Source organism: Coturnix japonica, chromosome 2, assembly GCF_001577835.2.
Source record: "Coturnix japonica isolate 7356 chromosome 2, Coturnix japonica 2.1, whole genome shotgun sequence".
NCBI classification, from domain to species: domain Eukaryota; kingdom Metazoa; phylum Chordata; class Aves; order Galliformes; family Phasianidae; genus Coturnix; species Coturnix japonica.
Window position 1 is genome coordinate 92,518,706 of NC_029517.1, and position 20,452 is coordinate 92,539,157.

At 41.7% G+C, this 20,452-nt stretch overlaps 1 protein-coding gene across 3 annotated transcripts in view; it reads left to right on the forward strand.

The window, feature by feature from the left end:
* The window catches only part of MIB1 (mindbomb E3 ubiquitin protein ligase 1), a 64,506-nt gene extending 59,149 nt beyond the window's left edge, over window positions 1-5,357 (forward strand). For all 3 annotated transcript variants that reach the window (XM_015855418.2, XM_015855420.2, XM_015855417.2), the window contains exon 21: window positions 71-5,357. In XM_015855418.2, coding sequence (XP_015710904.1) covers window positions 71-211 — 141 coding nt within the window. In that variant the 3' untranslated portion in view covers window positions 212-5,357. The remainder of the gene's footprint in view (window positions 1-70) is intronic.
* The last annotated feature ends 15,095 nt before the right edge of the window (window positions 5,358-20,452 follow it).

Here is a 20,452-nt window from a genome sequence, read left to right on the forward strand (position 1 = left end):
TTATGTATTGCATACTCAGTACTATGTTCCTGCTGCCATTGACTACATAACCTGTAAAAATCTTTTACAGACCATGTGTCCTGTCTGTTTGGACCGTCTGAAGAATATGATCTTTCTCTGTGGCCATGGGACGTGTCAGCTCTGTGGAGACCGAATGAGCGAATGCCCTATATGCCGCAAGGCAATCGAACGAAGGATCCTTCTGTATTAAGAAGAGGAACAAGTGTCTGTTGTTAGCTTATGAATAGTAAGGACGTCCTGATGATTTAAATCCCTGCAAGTTTGAAAGGCAGTAAAAGGTTATAATGAAAACATTTCTAATACTGTAGCACAGGTTCATTAAAGACTGTGAACGCACCAAATAACTGAACAGTATTTGAGCAGTCAGCTTGCAACTTTACTCAGAAAAGATGCTAATTTACAGCAGTCCTTTCTTTTGTTGTGTTTTTTGTTTGTTTTCTTTCTGTCATTTTCTTCCCCTTCAAATGTAAAGGGACAATCTTGTTTTGGTTTCATCCTTGTTTTTTAATGTGCGTATAAGGTGTTGAGTGATGTAGTTTTTCTATTTTATTATTATTATTTTTTAATGCCAGTTAACTATTTGAATATAAATCTATCTAGTGCTTTTTAAAATGCTCTTCTGGAAAATGTTCAAATATTCTGTGACATTTATAATTTGCAATAATTTTTGTTTTGAAACACACAATAATGCATAGTCAGTACAAAATGTATGCACAGTTGTAATAAACGTGCTATGGAAATACTATTTCCATAAAATCAGGCCTCAAAATACAATGCTAAGGTAATTTCTACTTTAATGTGCCCTTTGCTGAGGATGAGCTGGGAAAGAAACAGGAAAAAGAAACAAACCCGTTGTAGAAAGGTTACGTTCTTCAAACTGCACTTTAGCCTAACAGTTTCAAGCTGACCTAAATAACATGAACCTCTTGACACTGCTAGCCTCATAGATTCTTATGGAATAGCTTTTAATGCGTTTGGAAAGGAGAACATTTGAGCAGTGGGTGAGTTATCCATTTCAGATGAGTGAATTCAATCAGTTTTGGGGAACATATATATATATATATATATGGGGCCATTCAAATATTCTGTGTCTACGAATTAGAAAAACTAGACATGAAGTCTGCGAAAGTTAAACTTCAGTATCTTACTTTACAAAGTATGAAGCAAGCTTTTAACGGGTATCATTTTCCTTTCTTAACTCAGTTACGTTGTCTCCAGACAAATAGTAATCAACAGCAGGATCAAAGCTTTAATGTAGCTTTTCATCTACTTTGAATGTTAAAACCACGTTAGCTGGGATCAATAGGTAGTAATGCAGTTCAGGATATTGTTGGCAGAGCAGTGATTTCAGAGCTGTGCCTGTGTGAGATGATATTGTATGAGGGAGTTAGCTGTCATTGATGTGACTGAGAAGTGTTCATATATCTGAAAGTACTAGTGTGAGGAGCTGCAAACCATTAACATCTTGATTAAAAAATACATCCTCCTGTCTGTTTTTGGACAGAAAAAAAAAGTGTGCTGATTTAAGAGTTGCTTGCAGGTAACAGGAATGTGTTCTTGCTTGTAAGAGATTCAGCAGTTTCCTGAGTGCAGTTTGCGTAGCCCTTTGCCATTGTGCTGGCTTTGTGTGAATGCAGAACAATGAAGAAATACATGCTGGAATCGTTGAAGTGCCTTCCTTGCAGCAAAGATTAATTTCTCGTTTCATTCTCACTGCAAAATATGTGGCAAAAGGTTCAGGGGAAGATCCAAGTAGAAATAAAGGAATAAAACTGGTCTCTTTGGAAAAATCAATCTCAGTCTTTTGAAGCTTGTGTTGATATGCCAGAACCTTGTAAACTTTGGCAAAAGCCTTAGAATAATGTTACTAGTAAACTGCTAAGACAGATAAACTTCTAAACAGTAAGATTTAAACACTTAATGGTGTCTTCCAGGAAACAGCTACAATGATAGATTGGAAGAGTGTATGGCCAGTGGCTTTTAACAGAGTGAAGTAATGTTCGGCTCTTCTACAGACAACTTAATCCTTATCCAGAACTGCAAATGTGTTCATCATTCTTTCAGTAATCTTTCATTGGACACAGTCTTAATCTGGAATCAATATAATATTGTTTTATTTTGTATGTTAATAGTAATCTGTTTGAAATTACCTATCTCTCTCTCTCTCTCTCTCTCTGTTTGGCCAAAGTAAACAGCCCTCCCTTTCTGGTACTCATCAGATCCCTGTACTAAAATATGAAGACCTCAAGGAGCTTTGGAAAACTTTTGATGGAAAAACGTTTGGTTTTTTTTTTCCACTTTGCTGTTTCACTGTCTCCAGTTTGGCTCCATTTGCACAAATGCTCAGTGCTGTATTTATTTAGACAATACGTATGCCACTAAGCCTGATATTTTTATAGCGTGTTTGTCAGCTGAAATGTCTGCAGTACCCTTCGGTTTCCTTCCAGTCTTCCTCCAAAAATGATTTTGCAGTGGGAGGTGCCATTTATCCATCCATCCCGATTTTTGTCCTGTAATGCATCACATCTGTTTCCTCTAGTTCTGGTGGACACATTTTGAGTATCATGGCCTATTTACTCTTCAAGGGGACCTCTATAAGCATAAAAGCCAAGTGGATTTCTTCTTGATAATGCAGCTCAAAACTAAAGCCTTGTTGCAGCAGATGGCGTTTTTCTAATTCTTTTTTACTGGAACAAATCGGAACTACTTGAAAGTAGTTCACCTTTGCATTAGTTGAAAAACGCAGCTGAATAAGAATTGATCTGAAGTATCCTGGGTGGAAAACTGGAGTTGAATATTAAATATTCCTGATCTGCAGGAGGCAAGAGATTAGCAAAAATAGCTTAGCCCTCTGTTAGGCTTGTGCTTTACAAGAGAAGTTCCGTTGTACTCTTAATAATTGCATGTCGTCACAGTCAAATGGATATAGACACAGTGACTGAAGGTGTTGCTATAGGAGCAGTAGTCTTTTGTACTGTAATCATGCCAAGTGGGCTTACTGGACAGTGCCATGTGACAGTCGCAGTTTAAAGGTAGCACTGTTGGGAATTTAACTTTGTGCTTTCAAGACATCAAGACAAACAACTAAACTAGAAGTGCAAGGTAGAGTAACATGCTTGAAGTACTTCTGCTGGCCTGGTTAACAGGTTGCCTTTCAAAAAACTCAATGAAGAGAAATGTTAGCAAATCCAGTAGGACTTAAAGACGTAGAGGACAAAGAGGATGAAAAACAAGCTTTGTTTCTCATGATTGTTCCTCAATACTCAACAGCAGTTTTGAGATTGAATTGGATTATATACCTCCATTAGTTTCCTCAGCCAATCAAGGGAACAACTGATAGGACTGCCCACGTGAGGTCTGTTCAGATGTTTAAGCAAATCCTTTTCCTTTTCAATTCAGTAAAATAGATAACTTGTCACATCACTACGTGGTGATTTTAAAGCATGGAGACAACCTAGAAGGCTAATAGAACATGCTAAACAATTTTAGTGGGTTTTTTGTTGTTGATTTTGCTGTGTATCATCTGTTACACCCCAAATTCCTATAGAATTCATTTGGCACTTTTTAGAACTTGGGCTCTTAATACTAACCTTCCATTTGTTGAAATACTCGTATATTAAGAGTTTGGAGGCATCCCATGTTACTGAATTGACGTGGCAGGAGAATAAGCAAGCTGCTTTGTAAATATGAGAGGTTGATCAGAAACTATGATTCCTAACTTGAATTGAGCGAGGATCTAGCAGATTTGCACAAGTACTTGTGCCTTGTTAGCATAGTCTTACGATTGGTATTCTAGCTTCTTTTAAAGACATTAAATGATCTTTTAAAATAATTTAAGCCCTTACTGTGTAGATACTTTCTAGAGATGAAATTTTACATGTGCATACCTGTTTTTAGCAGTATTAGTTGCAGTTCATGCAAACAGTAAGCTGCTTGAAGAAGCTGCTTTGGGCTAGTGATCTGTTTTAGCTTCCTCTACAAATACTGTGCATTAAACATCAGAAACTCAATTTTCCAGTAGCAGCTGGTGAACCAAGAAGCCTATCCTGTTCTTTGTGCTGCCTAAGTGAGATTTTCACTTTAAAAAATCACAGCATCCTAACTTTTAGTCATGCTACCTCCTTTCTCTCCAAGTACTGAATCCTGGCTTAGTTTGTCTTTGGGAAAGGATGGGGAACATCTCAGTTTTCCTTTTGCTTCATGGGTTTGGATGTCTAAGTACATCGCAAAGCATTTTTACTGACTGTATGAACTATGTATGGTAGAAGTGTATGATTTGCCACCATGTACATTGTGTATTACTCTTGCACAAGTTGCTGGAATTCGTACTGTTGTCTTTTTATGTATTTCGTAACTTGTTTTGTGCTGACAAGGCGAAACTGTTATCACAGAGGTTTTAGTATAAGAAGTGTAGAATTTTATAGCTGAGCCTGTGGTTTAAAAAATAAATAAAAATAAAAAAAGTTCTGACTCAGGGCTTTTTAACAACTTCAATACATTTACGATATTCTTCAGCACGCCTTGGAGAGCATTGTAGATTTAATGACTGTACAGTGCCTTGATAGAACCGTATAACGGGCAGCAGCCGTAGAGTCCTTACAGAATGCAAGTATCTTTTGAATCCGGTTGAGGAGTTTAAGTTAACACAGCTGTCATGTCCCTGCTATGGAGTTACGTACTTGTACATACTTTCTGTAAAGGAAAAACAGCAAACGTAGGTCTTGCTAAGCTTTCTGTAAGTTGTTTTGTTGTTGCACCAGTTGGGAGCAGGTGGGTGGGGTGGGGTATGAAGGGCTTAGTGTTCAAATGTACCAAAGTAGCATTTCTGGGAAAGACAGCTGGTAAAAAGCTGTGTATGGGATCTTTATCGCGTGAAGGGAGAGGTTGTTGTATTAACATAATAATAAATAAAAAATAAAATACCCTCTGTATTCTGGCCCAGCAAGCGTTTCTGAAAGGGGGAGAGAGAATCAGCAGCAGTTCTGTGTTTGCATGCTGTCTCATATTACAAATAATAAGTACTTGTACGCTTCTAGGAGATACTTTTATCACGAGCTTCTTGTCTTCACGAATGCTGATTATATTCCTATTAGAAAACCGGTTTTGCTGAACCGCAGGAACATTTTTGCTACTGTTAAAACCAACTTTGTACTCTCAGTAGTTTTTGACATGAGTGTTTACTGGAGCAACTTATGGTTGTCTGTGTGAATGTAGTGGATTTTTCTGTATGCAGATAGCATTATGTAATTGCTTTCATTAAAACTGCTTAGCAAGGTCTAAGCTTCTCAAGAGAAATGCTGATGTACTGAATGGTTAATAAAACTTGTTATATAAGATATTCTTCTTCAATAGCTTTGATTTAGAAATGTAATGAGATGGAATTAATACCGCTTATTGTGCACACGTTGCTGGGAAGGGGAGATTGCAACTTATTTGATTCTTAGTTGAAATGATGTTAGATGTCACCACAGAATTAGATTCCTGAACAAGTGTTTGGTAGCTGTGAGCTGCTGATGCTTCATGTTTAAAGACGCGAGAGACCTTCTAGTGTGAGGGAGTTTGCAAACCTCTCCAAGTATTCTTGTTCTTTAGAATGTATCACCAAAGAGCAACGTCAAGTGCCTTTCTTCTGGATGCTCAAGTATTTTTTAAGCAACACAACTGAAGGATGAAGAGCAGACTGTTGACTTTTATTTTTTTATCTTTAGACTATAGATAAAATATTTTTATCTGTAGAATATTATTTTTTCTATAAATATTATATATATATATATATATATATATATATATGTACAGCCTATAGTACTAATTAGAGCTGCTGTTAATGATAAAATCACAGAATGGTTTAATTTGGAAGGGGTCTTAAATCCCACCCAGTCCCACCCTGTGCCATGGGCAGGGCTGCAACCCACCATCTCAGCTGCCCATCCAACCTGGCCTTGATCTTCTCCATGGATGGGGCACCACAGCTACTATGGACAGCTGTGCCAGCGCCTCACCGCCTTCTGAGTAAAGAACTTCCTCCAACACGTAGAGCAGTTGACCAACAACCCTTTGGCTGCAGCTGTCCAACCAAATTTTATCCATCATGTAGCCCACCTTTCAAATCCGTATTTCTCCAACTTTGGGATGTTGTATGGGACCATGTCAAACAGCCTTACAGAAGTCCAGATTGATGACATCGGTTGCTCTTCCCTTCTTGTCTGATGCCATTACTCCATCATAGAAAGCCACCAGCTTGGTCAGGTGTGCTTCAGTGTGTCTTCTAGGAGGATCTGCTCCATGTTCTTCCCAGGCAGAGGTGAGGCTGACTGGCAACTTATATGACGGGTCTACGTGAATAAATGAGATTTACAAATAGATCTTTTTTTTTTTTACCTCTGTTTGAAAACAGCTGATGCAAAATTATCAAAATATATTTTAATTCCTATTGTTCTTAAAGGCTTACAAGCTGTTTGCATACTTCTTCAGTTGAAAGTGGTGGAAGTAGCTTTAGCATAGGCAGAAGACTTGGGCTTTGTGGTGTCTCTAAGGCTTTCAGCTCATAATGGTCACAGTTTATCTGGCTACTGTTAAGGTGCTGATGTTTTTGTATTTTTGAGGCTTCATCTATAGTCAGGAATAGAAGACACAGAAGAAAGGGCAGATAGCAAAGACACAGCTCTGTTTTTATCCCTTCAAACTCTAAGGATTCTAATGATGCTAGAAATCAAGAACTGCGCAGCCGATAATGTAAAACTTGTATTTGGTTACATTGCAGGACAGAGTTGTAGGAAACTCAGTGTAAAATATGCTTCTTAACAGTTCAGATTTGTTGAAGCTTAATTGATTGACCTGAAAAATTTGACACAAAGTTTAGTTTTTGCAGATGGGCAGGAAGAACATGGATGTGATGGGAGCGTCCTGACCTCTCTTGACATCACGGCACTGTTCCCCTACGTTGTCTTTGGAGGCAGATCTGTAGCAGGCGAGTGTACAAACTTAACGCCCTTCTGATTGATCTACACGGCAGCGCTTGTGTGCCCTGCAGTGTCTGAGTGTTTCTTCCACAAGGGGTCAGTAGCACACTCTGCTTAGGACGCGGGGTTTTGTAGTATGAGCACAGAGCAAACAAGGGATAAGGATAATGATGATTGCATTAATATGTGGGTGGACCAGTCCTCACTTGTACCCTTCTTCAAGCAGGCTAAGTATAATTAGCTTATTTGCTGACTTCAGTAAGCACCATATTCTATCCTCTGACTCTCATGTGACATTGTGACATGAACATTGCTACTATTGATCAGGGCAAAGTTCCAGTGGAGTATTTACCTTTAGCTCTAGTGGAAAGTATTCATTTAGCCTAGTTCTTTTTTCCCAAAAGCACGTCGTCGGTGCAGATGAACTCTAGGAGAGAGTTTGTCCAGTGAGCAGGGGAAAAAATCTTGTATAAGTGTCCCATGTATTCTTAATCATAACCGCAGTCTCCTTGGATGGATAGGACTGAATAGCATTTTCCACCCTTTAGTAGCATGGGTTGTAGTTAAATATGCTTTGAACCCTATTAGTCTGCCCAGTGGAAGGAATGCCCAACTTCTCAAGTCTTCCCAGAGTATGCAATTAACTTGGAGACACAACTTACAAGTAACTCACGTGGGGAGGGAAGGTGTGATAGCCACATGCCAGTCCTTGATACAGAATTTATGGATTCAGTGCTCTGCCTAGTACAGTTATTTCCCACAACATACAAGGATGTAATGAGAACATTACTTAGATTTACTTCAAACCGTGGGTACCTGCAAACAAGCAGTAGTCTAGAAAGCTGCTACAGATTTAGCAGTTAGCTACGTGAAGTTCTCGCCTTGCAGCAGTCAGTGGTTGAAGGCAACTAGCACCGTCAGTGCTGAAGCCAAGCAGAGTTGATTGAGCCAAGCCCTTGGGGCCCTGAGTTGACATTGTTTTAAGTAGCGTATGAGTTAGTTAAATAGGAGAAGCGTATCTTCAGGAGTAAGATTGGGACACCAGACATCTAAATTTAGACTTTATCTGCTATGTTGAGTCAAATCATGACACCAAGATCTGGCAAACCATCGTTGAGCACTCCGGGAAGAGTGAAGTCACTGGGTGATTTCACAGGTTTGTTTTTACAGGAGTTTCCCAGCTTTGAGAAAGTAGTTGAAGCCTTCAGAAAACAAACAAAACAAAACAAAAAGGATCCATCCGAACAGGAAGATTTAACGTGCCCTTTCGAGTGGTATCTGTGCCATGGAGAGGACTTGATTCTCTAACGCTATTGATTTGTTCAGGCCTTTTTCTCTCCATCTTCAATTATTAAATGTAGGGCTGCCTTACTTTTATAGGTGATGAGTAATTTTGAGAGCAAATCGATGTCATTATTACAACATTATTACAGTTGTGCTTGGAATTCCTGAATTCTCGCATCCTTTCCCACAAAATTAACCCAGATTGTTTTGTCAGACACAGGTGCTTGACCATTAAGCTAAGCAGTTTGAGTGTTTTTAAGCTTGTTGATAGTGGCTTGCAGCTGCCAATTTTTTCTGGGGAAGAAAAGTAAGGACTTGGCACATTCTAGGTTGTGCAGCCCTAAGCTGGGCAACAATGTGAGCCATTGTTGCTTGAAGGGTGTGTTGACTTCATGGTATTGTAGTATTCTTCATGAACTTAAAAGTTGTTTCTTCCCTGAAGGGTGGCTGTCTGAGGTCTGTAGTGCTGTGGTTGGGCTGTTTCTATCACCTTGCCTAGGAACGTGGGGGCACATCACCATGTTGCACTCAGTAGGCTTACCCTACAAAGCTTTAAAAGAAGGTTCCTGAGCAGCTGTCCATATCTTTGAATTAATTGTTAGCGGACTGGAAACAAGGCCAACTAAAAAGGCACAGACCTTCAATGTTTGCATCAATGCGTACCTCTCTACTCTTTATTTTTTACTTCCCTCCTGATACAGAAAGTATATCTGAGGGAAGAAGAGAAGCTCTCTGGCCAAAATAATAATAATAATAATAATAAAAATCTTTAATGACCTGTTAGGAGATTGATAGTTTTCCTAACCCCAAGGAGAGCTGACTGCCGCAGAGCTGAGGTTGGTGGTGTTATCCACAGTAACTGCTCACCCGTGTATGCGCGAAGCTCGTTTTTATTGTGTTGTTTGGGTCAAAGATAAGCCAGTGGCTCTGTTAAGCACAATGAATATCTGGGAATGGCAGCGTAGCTCTGCCGAGTGCTGCTGCCAAAGCTGGAGCAAGCCAAGGGAGGCTGATTCTTTTGTCAGGGACAGAAATGTGGTCTGACACGACTCTTATCAGAGGGAAGGATTTTTCACTTCAGGAAGTTTGGCTGGGAATGCACTGGATATATTTTTCTTTCCAGTTCTGTGGGAAGTCCTGTATAAATGAGTTTTCTATGGGTATAACAGTTGTGCTTCTGTCTCCCCTCTGGACAGAATGTTAGTGGCTATGGATGTGGGAAGTAAAGTTGACTTAAAATGCTTTTAATCTAAGTGAGTCAGCAAACACACCTTGCGTGTTCACAGCCAGGAGCCATTTGCTCTTGGCTCATGCTACAAAGCAGGCAAAAAGTGCTTCTCTTTTTCTGTAATTTTTTATTCCAGATATTTCTGAAGTTTCCCTTGATCCTTTCCAAAACCATCGAAATGTAGTTAAATTAAAACCTGGCCTTTTCTTTTGGTGAGCACTTTGTGCAACAGGAGGTATTTGTATGAGTTCCAGCATAAACTTGGACTATTTTGTTTAAACACTGAGAACTGACACGTGTTTCAGAGGAACTCTGGTAATGAAGCTGAGGAGGCAGGTAGTCTTCTAATTGCATCCGTGAGACTGAGATTTGTCACATTTGGGTTTCTTGGGTTTTCTGGAAGTCTTCACTCAAACCACTCAGTTCTGCGTTTCCCCTTTTATTCTGCAGGTGAAATAAGGAAAAATTAATGCTTACTAGGACTACTAGGAGAAATTAGTCAGCGTATGCCAAGGAACATGTAACAGAATAGATGAATTCCTGAGTGGTTAAAATGCCTCTGCTGCCAGCCCATCACTTGCTGGTATAACAGCTTGCTTCAGTCGTATCATGGTATCAGGCCTTTTCATGCTGGAAAACTCTAGCGCTAGCTCGCAGGCCTGCCAGAGTCCAAACAGGCATAAAATGGGCTATTGTATTGCACCACCTAGGCAACAGGAATTATTAACTTATTAATTAACGAGTATTCACACACAAATAGATATTTTATTATATTTAACAAGGGACACTTGATCGTTATTTACGTTTTAGAGCAATGAGTGGAAGAAATCTGTGTTGAATAAAGGTATCGAGAGGCAATTCTCGATGAGGTGACAAAGTAGCCGCTCTGTGTCAGTGATGACTCTTTGGACCGAGCCTTGCAGTGGTTGTGGGTTGGAACTACATGATCCTTGAGGTCCCTTCCAATCCGGGTCATTCTGTGATTCTGTGGGCCACGCACTGAAGCTTTTGGAGAGGGCCTGGAGCTGGGCCTGCTGCTGCCAGCGGGTGTCACTGCGGGCATTAGGGACAGGGAAGGCGATTTGGGACAGGGAACAGAAGTTCAAGTGTGAATGAATTTTTAGTTGTTGAGTTAGGGATCAATAAAGCAAAGTTGATTTAAACATTTGCTTGTTAACCACACGTTTGGCAAGGTGTTTCATAGAGATGCTTAAAAACATTCTAAATGCATTTATTTATTTACTGGGGAGAGGGGGTGAATATCCCAATCAGGACTAGATCCTCTGATAGAAAAAGTCTTGTCACTGCCAAATTATCCTTCTACCCCTGTGTGTGTCCATATGTTTTCTAGCACTGAACGTGTTATGCATGTTGTATGTGATGCTGGTTTAAAAAACAAACAAACAAGAAGAAAACAGGATTAGGTTTTTCTTGAATCCTATAAAACCACCTGTGTGAAATCTTGGTGCTGCAGCCCAAAGTGCTGGAGGTCACTCTGCTCAGTGCCCACCTTCCCCCAGCAGTTCTCCATCTCACCAGCAGTGTGGCCCAAAGGAAAGCCCTTCAGGCCATGGTCACTAGAAGTTGGGTGTCCGTGCACCCGGCCAGCCCTCTGCTACCACCACCACCCAAACAGAGTCCCCACTCTGGATCTGAGCTGTGTTATGTGCTGTGCATTACAATCCTCACGGGGCCTGCGCTTTGGGAGAGGCCTCTTCCCCACGAGCCGTTGCCAAGGCCCACGCTGTCTCCATGTGTGTTATCATGAGGATGACAGTTTAAACAGGCCTTATCACTGTGTATTCAATCAAGGTTTATGAGGACTGATAAAGATGTCACCTAGTTGCTTTGTGTGTTCATTAAAACTCTATTCCCTCATAGGACTTTGCTGGTTTGGGTTCTTTTTTCCCCCCATCTATGTGGATTTTTAGCTATCTTCAGAGGAGATGTATATGTAGGAAAGAGAAGGTGTTGTGCTTGCATTAGTCTAATACTTCTGCAGGGAAGAACTTACAATGGTTTGTAGCTCTGTTGACCTGAGCCTATCTGTATTTAATATCTGGTGTTATCAGAATTGCTTATTTAATAATTCAGTAAACTTTTCCTAGAGATTTGAGTGCAGTGGAGCTCAGCTGGGGTTGGTTGCCCCTGGGGATGCTCAGCCATCCCTTCACGTTCACTACGCTCACCTCAGCTTGTCCATTTTCCCAATGGACAGCAACACAGAAAAGTATACTTTCTTGTCTTGTTTTGGTTCTAAGTCAAAGCTTAGGGAATAAAGCTCTATAAAATGTCTCAATAATCTTCAGGTTATCTGGGTACAATGAACAGTAACAGCAAATGGCAAAAGGTTAAATTTTTGTTGGTCCGATGTTTTAAGATCCTCCACCTCTTCCTTTGTTCTTTATCCACACTCTTTTCCAGGCCGTGGTTTGGGATAAGCACATTGTCTCAGTCATATGTGGTAACATTTCCATTTTCTGCAGAAAGTCTCATTTTTTTGCTGTGAGCAGAAGTCATTCTCTTGCATTTTTGTTGTTTAAGTAAAATTTGTTGTAAAACAAAACAGATACACAAAGCCATAATGCAAAATGATTAGTTGCAGCTGTTTGCTCCATTATATAAAGAAGGACGTGTCTATGGAGTCTGTTGGCTGGAAAAAAAATACTGATGAAAATATCTAACAGAAGGAGGACCCAAACTCAGGACTGAATCAGTAGAGATTAAACATATGTGCTGGGGGGCTTCTTTGAAAAATGGGAAGAAACCAAGTATTCAGTTGCTTCCTTACAGCCCCGGGCCATAGTAAATTTCTCTTGCTTACGCTGCAGTGCATTGGCCCTCTGCATCCTATAAACTCTGTGGATACTAATGGCTGTCGGCATTTCAGAAATGATTCTTTCACTTTTGTTTGCAATTGCTGCTGGCAAGCATTGAGCTATCTAAGGCTGTAATGCCGTGCGTGTGCTTTTCATAATGAAATGTTGTTCCATGAGGATAATAACGCTTACTAGAGATTAGTAAAATGAAAAGCAGCTTCTCCACATCACTTGTTAACACTTCTAATGGTTATTTGCTTATTAACGCTAATTTGTTATATGCTTCCATTTTAGCTCTATACTGTCTCTGGTCTAAGCACAAGGCACTTCAATATGTAATAATTATGAACAGTCGTGCTGGCCTCCTGATCTCTGTTTAAAAAAACCCAAACCAACAAAACCAAACCACCACCAACAAAGCAGCGGTTGCTGTAGTATGACCTGGTCTGCTTGTTTTGTGGAATGTTTTATATCAGAACCAATTGTTGACCTCTGCCTTATCAATTCACTCTGTTTGCCTTCAAACAGGAGTCACAGTACTCTCTGGAATATTTGCCTGGGATGAGGCTATTTTAGCTGGTGTCCATTTAAGCCTTGACCATGGGAAACTTGCTGGTCATCCAGTAGTACAGTTCTTTTTGAAGAAGAATCACTACATTGTGCTGATCAAATCTATGGAATATAACAGAGTGAAGGTCCTTAGGTCTTACTCCTTGATGCTTTATGAACACAGTACTGTGCTTCTTATCTTTTGCTCTTTATTATCACTGCACTGCAGAGCCTCTGTGGGCACCAGAATGTGATTGCGAGTCCACTTTACTAAAGTATTGTGCAAGTAAATAACAAACATACAGGTTTTGATGGAAGCTATGCTCAGCAGTGCCACATACCTTCCTTCTTTTCTGAGGGAAACATCTTCAGGCTTCATTGTCTTTTGAACCAGATCTCTCTAAGGAAGTTTTTTATAGGGTTTAAGGTTTTCTATATTTTTTTTCAGTGTTTTGTTTTACTTTATGATCTCTCCTCCCTTTGCCTACCTTAAAAATAAATGCAAAAAAGACTGTCAATCTCTTTTTTCCCTTCATTTTTCTCACCTTTCTAAAATGAGCAGTCTAAGAGCGTAATTACTTTACCTTTCGGTATTTTTTGGAGTTAAAATAGAAAGTACCTTCATTCCAGACAGTTGCTGGGTTCAGAGAGCCTCATTCATAGAGTGAGCTGTTTTGGCAGGGTGTAGAAAGGGGATCTGAACAGGAGATAAAATCTGCCTTTGGAAATATTTCCAGTTTCTGTGCAGATGCAACAAAGTTCTGCCAAATGGCCAGAATGTGGTTGCCATCCAAAAGCTCACCTAGCTTTGAGTGTATATTGATTTCCATTCCCTCACTTAAACCCAGGATGTTGATGTAAGCATAGTAATGGCAAGACTGAAAATGTGGTGATAAAACAAAAAAATAAACCACAACTATTGTAAGTACTGAGAGAGCACTGTTTCTAGTTAGCCAGATGAGAAGGTGTTCTCAGTGTGGAATAAGTGACTTTTTCCTTTCGTTCTCTGGGTCAGGCTGTATATCCAGCTGTTCATACAGCTGACATTTCAGCTGGTAGTCATTCCATCCATAACATCAAACCTTGAATGTGTAGCTGGGCTGAAGCTATACATGGTTACAGCTGTTTACACTGATGGCTATCTTCACAGTGGGATCTTAGGCTGTTATCACCATCCTTTGGAGGAGCATCAAGAAGTCTTGAAGACTTGCAATTGCTTCTCCCTTTCACTGTTGAGAGGGGAACCTTGGCAAAGCAGGAAGAAGAGGGGCTGTGTTACGGGAAAAGCTGTGAACAGTGACATGTGCCAGCAAGGATTCATGCCCCAAGCAGGCCGCAGCCTTGTGCAGGGAGGTGCATGCAATGCAGATAAAAGCACACTGGTGTTGCTGGTGTCGTTGCTTTGCTGCATTGTGTTGCATTGTAGCTATGGCATCTGGAGATAAAATGGAAGTGTGTAAGCTGTTGCTATGTTGAGATATGATTAAGTATTTATTGACGACAACCACACTGTTCCCGTCTAAAAGATGACTGAGGCCTCTGCATATCTGTTGAGAAGGCTTGCCTGCAAATTTGCATATGTCAACCAGTGTTTACAGGAGTTGAAGGCTCAGTGATGGACAACCTCATTAGCCCAGACCCTGCAGAGACATTAGTTGCTCTAACCCTTGTCTACAAGCCCACGCTGATCAATTTTCTCAGCTGAGAAAGAGGTTGTCTTCTCCCCATCTGCCATCCTAGAGCAATTACTTACAACACTGCATGGTTTCTTCTCACCAAAAATGCTCAGGGATATATTACATTAGGGGACATTAGGAAATATTACTTCTCAGAAAGGGTGGTCAGGCACTGGAATGGACTGCCCAGGGAGGTGGTGGAGTCACCGACCCTGGGGGTGTTCAAGGAACAATTGGATGTTGTGCTGAGGGACATGGTTTAGTGGGAGCTATTGGTAATAGGTGAACAGTTGGACTGGATGGTCTTTTAGGTCTCTTCCAACCTTGGTGATTCTATGATTCTATATGGTGAATAGCCTTGTTTCTTATAAAGATACCACCCACGTACCTTTAAAGCAGCTCTCAAGAACTGTTGACTGAAAACTATTATGCTAGAGAGAATTATGCTGATGTCCAGACACTTTACCCCACAGGCACTTGTGTATTCCCTCAAATGCATGGAAATTTCCATAGCACTGAGTTAGCAACTACAAACACTCCATTTTTTTAATTAGTGGAGTTACAGTGCAGGCTGGTCAAAGTGTTGTTGTTGTAATCCTTATCCACCTTCCCTGCAATGTTGCTGCTACTTGTGCTAATCTAAATGTAAATTGTAAGCTCTGTGGGACAGTCTGTCCCTTGCATTTGAAACATCACTCTTCCTTCTTTCAAGTGTGTGTGTGTCTTATTAAATGACTTTGCCTCATTCTTGCTGCAAAACACCTATTTCTTACCTTATGTGTTCCTTGATGATTTCTAAATTCATGTACCTAATCAAAATCGTTGGGGGGGTTTCCCTTTCCAACCATGAATCAGGATATCTGCACTAAGCCATCAGCATACAGTGTGTTTTAAGGTATCTACAACATTTCCCACTGGAACATCCTTGTTTCCCCAATGGCCAGGAAAAATGAATTGCCTTTGCAAGATGCATGATGATCAACAAAACAGAACTGTTTGGGGAAAAAAAACTGTTTGGGTGGGCGAAAAGAGCTGCAAAGAGCCGGAGAACACCCTGCAGTTGCTTCTCCCCTTCTCTTGAGCTGAGGTCCTGCTCCAGTGCAGCTGCAGTGGTAGAAGTCTTGAAGAAGGCTTTTGGATGTGTAGGCTTCAGACCATAGAGGGGTTGTACGGGTCAAAGCCAATACCTGTATGTTACCCCATGTAAATAAATCATATGCCTGCAAAATACATGCTAAATTTTGCTGCTGGGTCCAGAGGGAGTGGGAAAGTAATTCAGTGCAGCTGGATGCCTGTTTGCCTTCTAAACTGTTTTTAAGGTTTAAAAGAATAGTTTCCTAAACTGCCATCCTATGAAAAACCGGGTGTAGGGCTGCACTAGAGCACCAACGCACACTTTAATTGAAAGATCTGCTCTCCTACTTACCTTTCACAGCATCCTCATCCCTTCTAATGAAGGAATTTTTACCTAATCTGACTGAGCAGCTGTTGGCCGCCAAATGGCTGGGCTGTGCTCCTGGCTGAGCTCATTCTGGTGAGAGGAGTTCTGCCGTTCCCATGCTCTTCCCTCAACTTGAACTTGAGCAAGGAGTCCCTGTGGTGTGCGAATAGCAAACCGGTGGCTGCAACAATAAATACTCATCTGCAAGGCTCCCAAAGACTGTGTAAGCGCTCAGTGCAACACAACCTGAGGACTAAGGGAGATGGAGGTGGTCATGGCTACCAAACTCAGAGCTTGGCCAGTGGACTAATGTCTTCATTGCTTCCACTGTAGGTGGAAAGAACCAAGCTCCTGTGAGGCTGGTGCAAGTTGCACCAATTGTCTGAGGGGCTTTGAAAATTGCACGTGTGAGTTTGGTGCTAATTATGAAGGTGCCCCATCTTATAGCTCCATTGCTGTAGTGCCAGTGAGCCAGGTAAGGTAGTAACCTGCCCTATCCTAGGTGCTACAGCCCACATGCTTATGGTGAGTGTGCTGTGGATATCTCTGCATTCAGCTTAGATACCTGTGGAAATGAGGGAAACAAATTCGTGCAGCCAGAAGCAGCTGAGAATCATAGAATCAATCACAGAAGAGTTTGGGTTGAAGGGGACTTTAAAACCTGTGCCATGGGGAGGGCTGCCCCCAGCAGCTCAGCTGCTCAAGGCCTCATCCAACCTGGCCTTGAGCTCCTTCAGGGACAGAGCACCACAGCTTCTATGGGAAATGTGTTGCTCTGCTGCAACACTGGTGAACACCAGGCAGGCCAACGACGTTTTTGTCTAGGTAGCAGCTTACACAAGAAGCTGCTTGGGTTTCTCCTCCATTTCTGGCCTGCTAAAGGCACTCAGGTAGGTTCTTGAAACACGCAGTTGGAATAAAGCGGTGTGGCCCTGGGTACATGGAGAATGTGGGCCCTTGTCAGCTCTATGCCCCCTTCTAAAAATGCAAATTGATAAATAAACACTGAAACAATAGGGCTCCACTAATCCTTTTACAAAGGGCAAATTGCTAATCTAGCTCCCCAGCCAGGATGGCTGCTCCGTGTTAACAATAGCGGCATTTATACCTTATGTTTTACTTGCAAACTGACATGTAGTGAGTTGGAAAGGGTTTCACTCACCTGCTCGGTGGGGCAGTCGGCTAATCCTTTCATGCTCCCAGCCCCAGTAAGCAGTGCTGCCATCCGATCGTGCTGGAGGGAAAAGGGCCAGCACACCTCTGCCAAATTTTCAGCCACATTAGGCTTGGCTGTGCTTTAACAAAGCCACCAGTGTCTCCAGCACAGGGAGGGAGAAGGATCTGTTCACATCCCCATCCGCAGGGTGCTCGGCCTGCACAACCTGTGTCTGGTGCTCAACGGTGCTGGGCAGCCCATGGAAGGGGCTACCTGGCTTTCCGCCTTTTCTGTTATCCTCACTTTGTGAACATGTTGAGCCTTTTTTGGCAGTGAATGGGGGGCCAAAGCACAGCATATGTGCGTGGGTCTCTGTGGGCCTGGACTGTGAGGCTGTGGTGGGAAGCCAGCAGTGCCGGAGAAAGGCCTTCGTGATCTGGTCCTCCGTGCTGCCCTCACGCACAACCAGGAGGCAGTGTGGTGGCCTACCAAAACCAAGATTAGGTTCCAGCAGCAGAGATGGAAGTAAGATTTTCCTTTCTGTTTTGTCAAAAAATGGTCTCCAACAGAAAACCAGGAGTCTGTTTGGAAATTAAAGGTGTCGCAAATGTATGGCAGCCTGATGCAAGGGGAAGACCAAACAGATGCATCTCAGTAGACTCATGAGGTTCCCTCTTCCACATGGCCAGCTTACTGTGAGGATAGTAAAGGAAAATCAGGATGTTTCCTTTTCTTTTTTGTCTGCGGAAGGATTATATTTGTAATCTCCCGATGTCACGAGAGATGAAAATCAACCTGTATGTTTCCAAGGAGAAACTGCAACTTGCATCATGCAAAGCAGTTTACACAGCCTGTATTTAAGGGATTCTTTGGAGAGAGAGGCAAGGAGCAGTCAAATGTGCCAGACAGACTGAGATCTGCACAGCCAGGAGGCACCCAGCAGCTGCTCTAAGCCAAAAGACTCAGGGATGCCAGACAGCCCAACCAGATATTGGAGGCCTTGTTCTGCCTTGCTGGGCTGTCTCCATTACCAGGAGGGAAAGTGTTGATGCAGCATCAACTCAAAGTTAAATCCTCCTGCATAAAGGAATAATTGCAGTTTCTGTCTCTTTTAGCAGAGTGGCTTTGGTTAATGAAGACAGAGCTGACACATATAACACCCACAGAAGAGTTACAGAAAGAAGCTGCTTCATTTCCTTTTCTACTTCACAACACTAAGACAATATATCTCACATTATTGATGATGACTTTCATTACAGGTTTTGTTTCAAACAATTAAGTTTGGTTGTGGTGCTGTGGGTGATGAGCAACACAAGCAAGCACCTATGCTTTAGAAGATGGTGTGAAGGGATTTTAATACCTGAGGTCGAGTCAATCCAGTCTCAACCACTAAAAAAATTCAGGTTAGAATTAGGGAGAAAGAAGAATTAAATATGTGCAGGCAAATGTTCAAGAGAAAAGAAACAAGCAAAAACTGATTGTGAAAGACTAGCAGGACTCTAACATGTTATAACTTAACTCTTTGTAGATAAGAAAATACACAATTTTTTACAATCAAATTTGTTTATCATTTCTAATATTTCACATTCATTTCAGTGCATGAATTCTGCTAAAGTTTTTCTTTAATCAAATGAAAAAATATATAATAGAACTATAACTCAAGTAAGGAACTGACAAATCACGCAACAGCAGTGACTTGTATGGGATGAAGGAATAATAGATTCAAGGTAGTTTTCTTGGCAGAGTTTCATGAAAATAAATCGGGCTGTTAAATTGCTTTAGTGTTTTCACCAAGTATTGCTGTAGGATTGTGGTGATGACCTGAACCTGGGAAATATTATCAATAGAAGGGAATTTGGGCCTCCTCAAGGAGACGGAAATAATCACAGTAGCAGAAGTGTTGTGCAGTGCAATGCTGCAGTGAGCAGGGCAGAATTCATTGTAACACTGGCTTATGTTTAAGGAATCCTTAGGAAAAAAAGGCAGGAGCTGTCATGGGTCAATTGAACTGTGCTAGAAAGGTGGAAAAGATGTAGTAGCATTACATTGGGCAGCACCTTCCTGAGGTCTTGTCTCCACTGCCAGGAAAGCATCTCAGAATTCGTGTAGTCAGGTTTGCTACGTGTAAAGCATTTGCATGGCAGTAGAGAAGAGATTCTTGTGGAATTACTGGAGGAAGACCAGTGTGTGTGTGTATTTATCTACATATACACAAAAAGCCATGATGTGTCTGGGCAAGGAAGGTACTACTGCTTCAGTAAGAGGCCTCAGTTCCCAGAAATGCTGCCTCAGGCTTTGCAAAACACCTTTCTTGTAGCCATCTTTGCTTGCAGTATGCAGGGGCAGGAATGATCAAGGGCTGTTGCCCTTGTGCAGCCTTGCCTGGAGGTGTTAATTCCCAGGTGGAGTAGGATGAGAACCAAGCACTGGCTGAGTCCATGCTTGAAGCTCAGAAACTCACCATCTACCCACCACTCTGTCTGAGAGAACCACTGTGCTAAAACCTTGTTGTGAGACCCACACTGCTTCAGCTAAAAGATCAGCTGAACAAAGGTCAAACCCAGAAGGGGGAAGAAAAAAAATCAAAACAAAACAAAAAATAACCTAACAAGAAACTAAAACCTGTGGGAACAATCATGGAAGGAGAGGAAGGAAGAGAGTTTCCTGGAAAATAAAGAACCTCATTGAACTTCACATCTAGCCCAGACATCCAGAGTCGACCCTGCTATGTTAGAAAACCTTAATCCAGCAGGACCAGGGAAGAAAAAGAGAAGAATTTAAAATGCTGGAGGAGTCAGTGATAACAGTTTGGCTCCTTTGTTTTACCACCATGCTGTGTGCCATAGAAGGATGCTGTGTGCAGCCTTGTGATCAGGCTGCTTTGCTCCTGGATACAGAAGAGAGGGGGAAATGGGTGTGGAAAGCTGAAGAGTCTCACTCTGGATCATCAGGAGAATAGGAATGTAAGTGTAGACAGGCAGATGGAGCTTGCCTACAAAATGCAGCCACTTGGCAGTGCAGAAGAACCCTCACTCTGCAACACTCAACATACGCTGCGCAAAAGTTAAAAGCAACTGAAAGAGAATTTTAATGCCATATTAAATGTTGATTCATCCATGGCTGGAGCCACAGTGACCCAGAGGGCTGTTGTTTGATCCAGGTCTGAAGTGACAAATTAATCTGTAAATTATGCCTGTTTCCATGAATGGCAAAAGTCATCTGATAGAGACCGGTCGTGACGGGTGTGACTTGTAGTTGGAGCCACGTCCTCCTGGTGTGCGAGCGCGCGACCGTGTGAGTCACTATTGCCCTTGGGAAT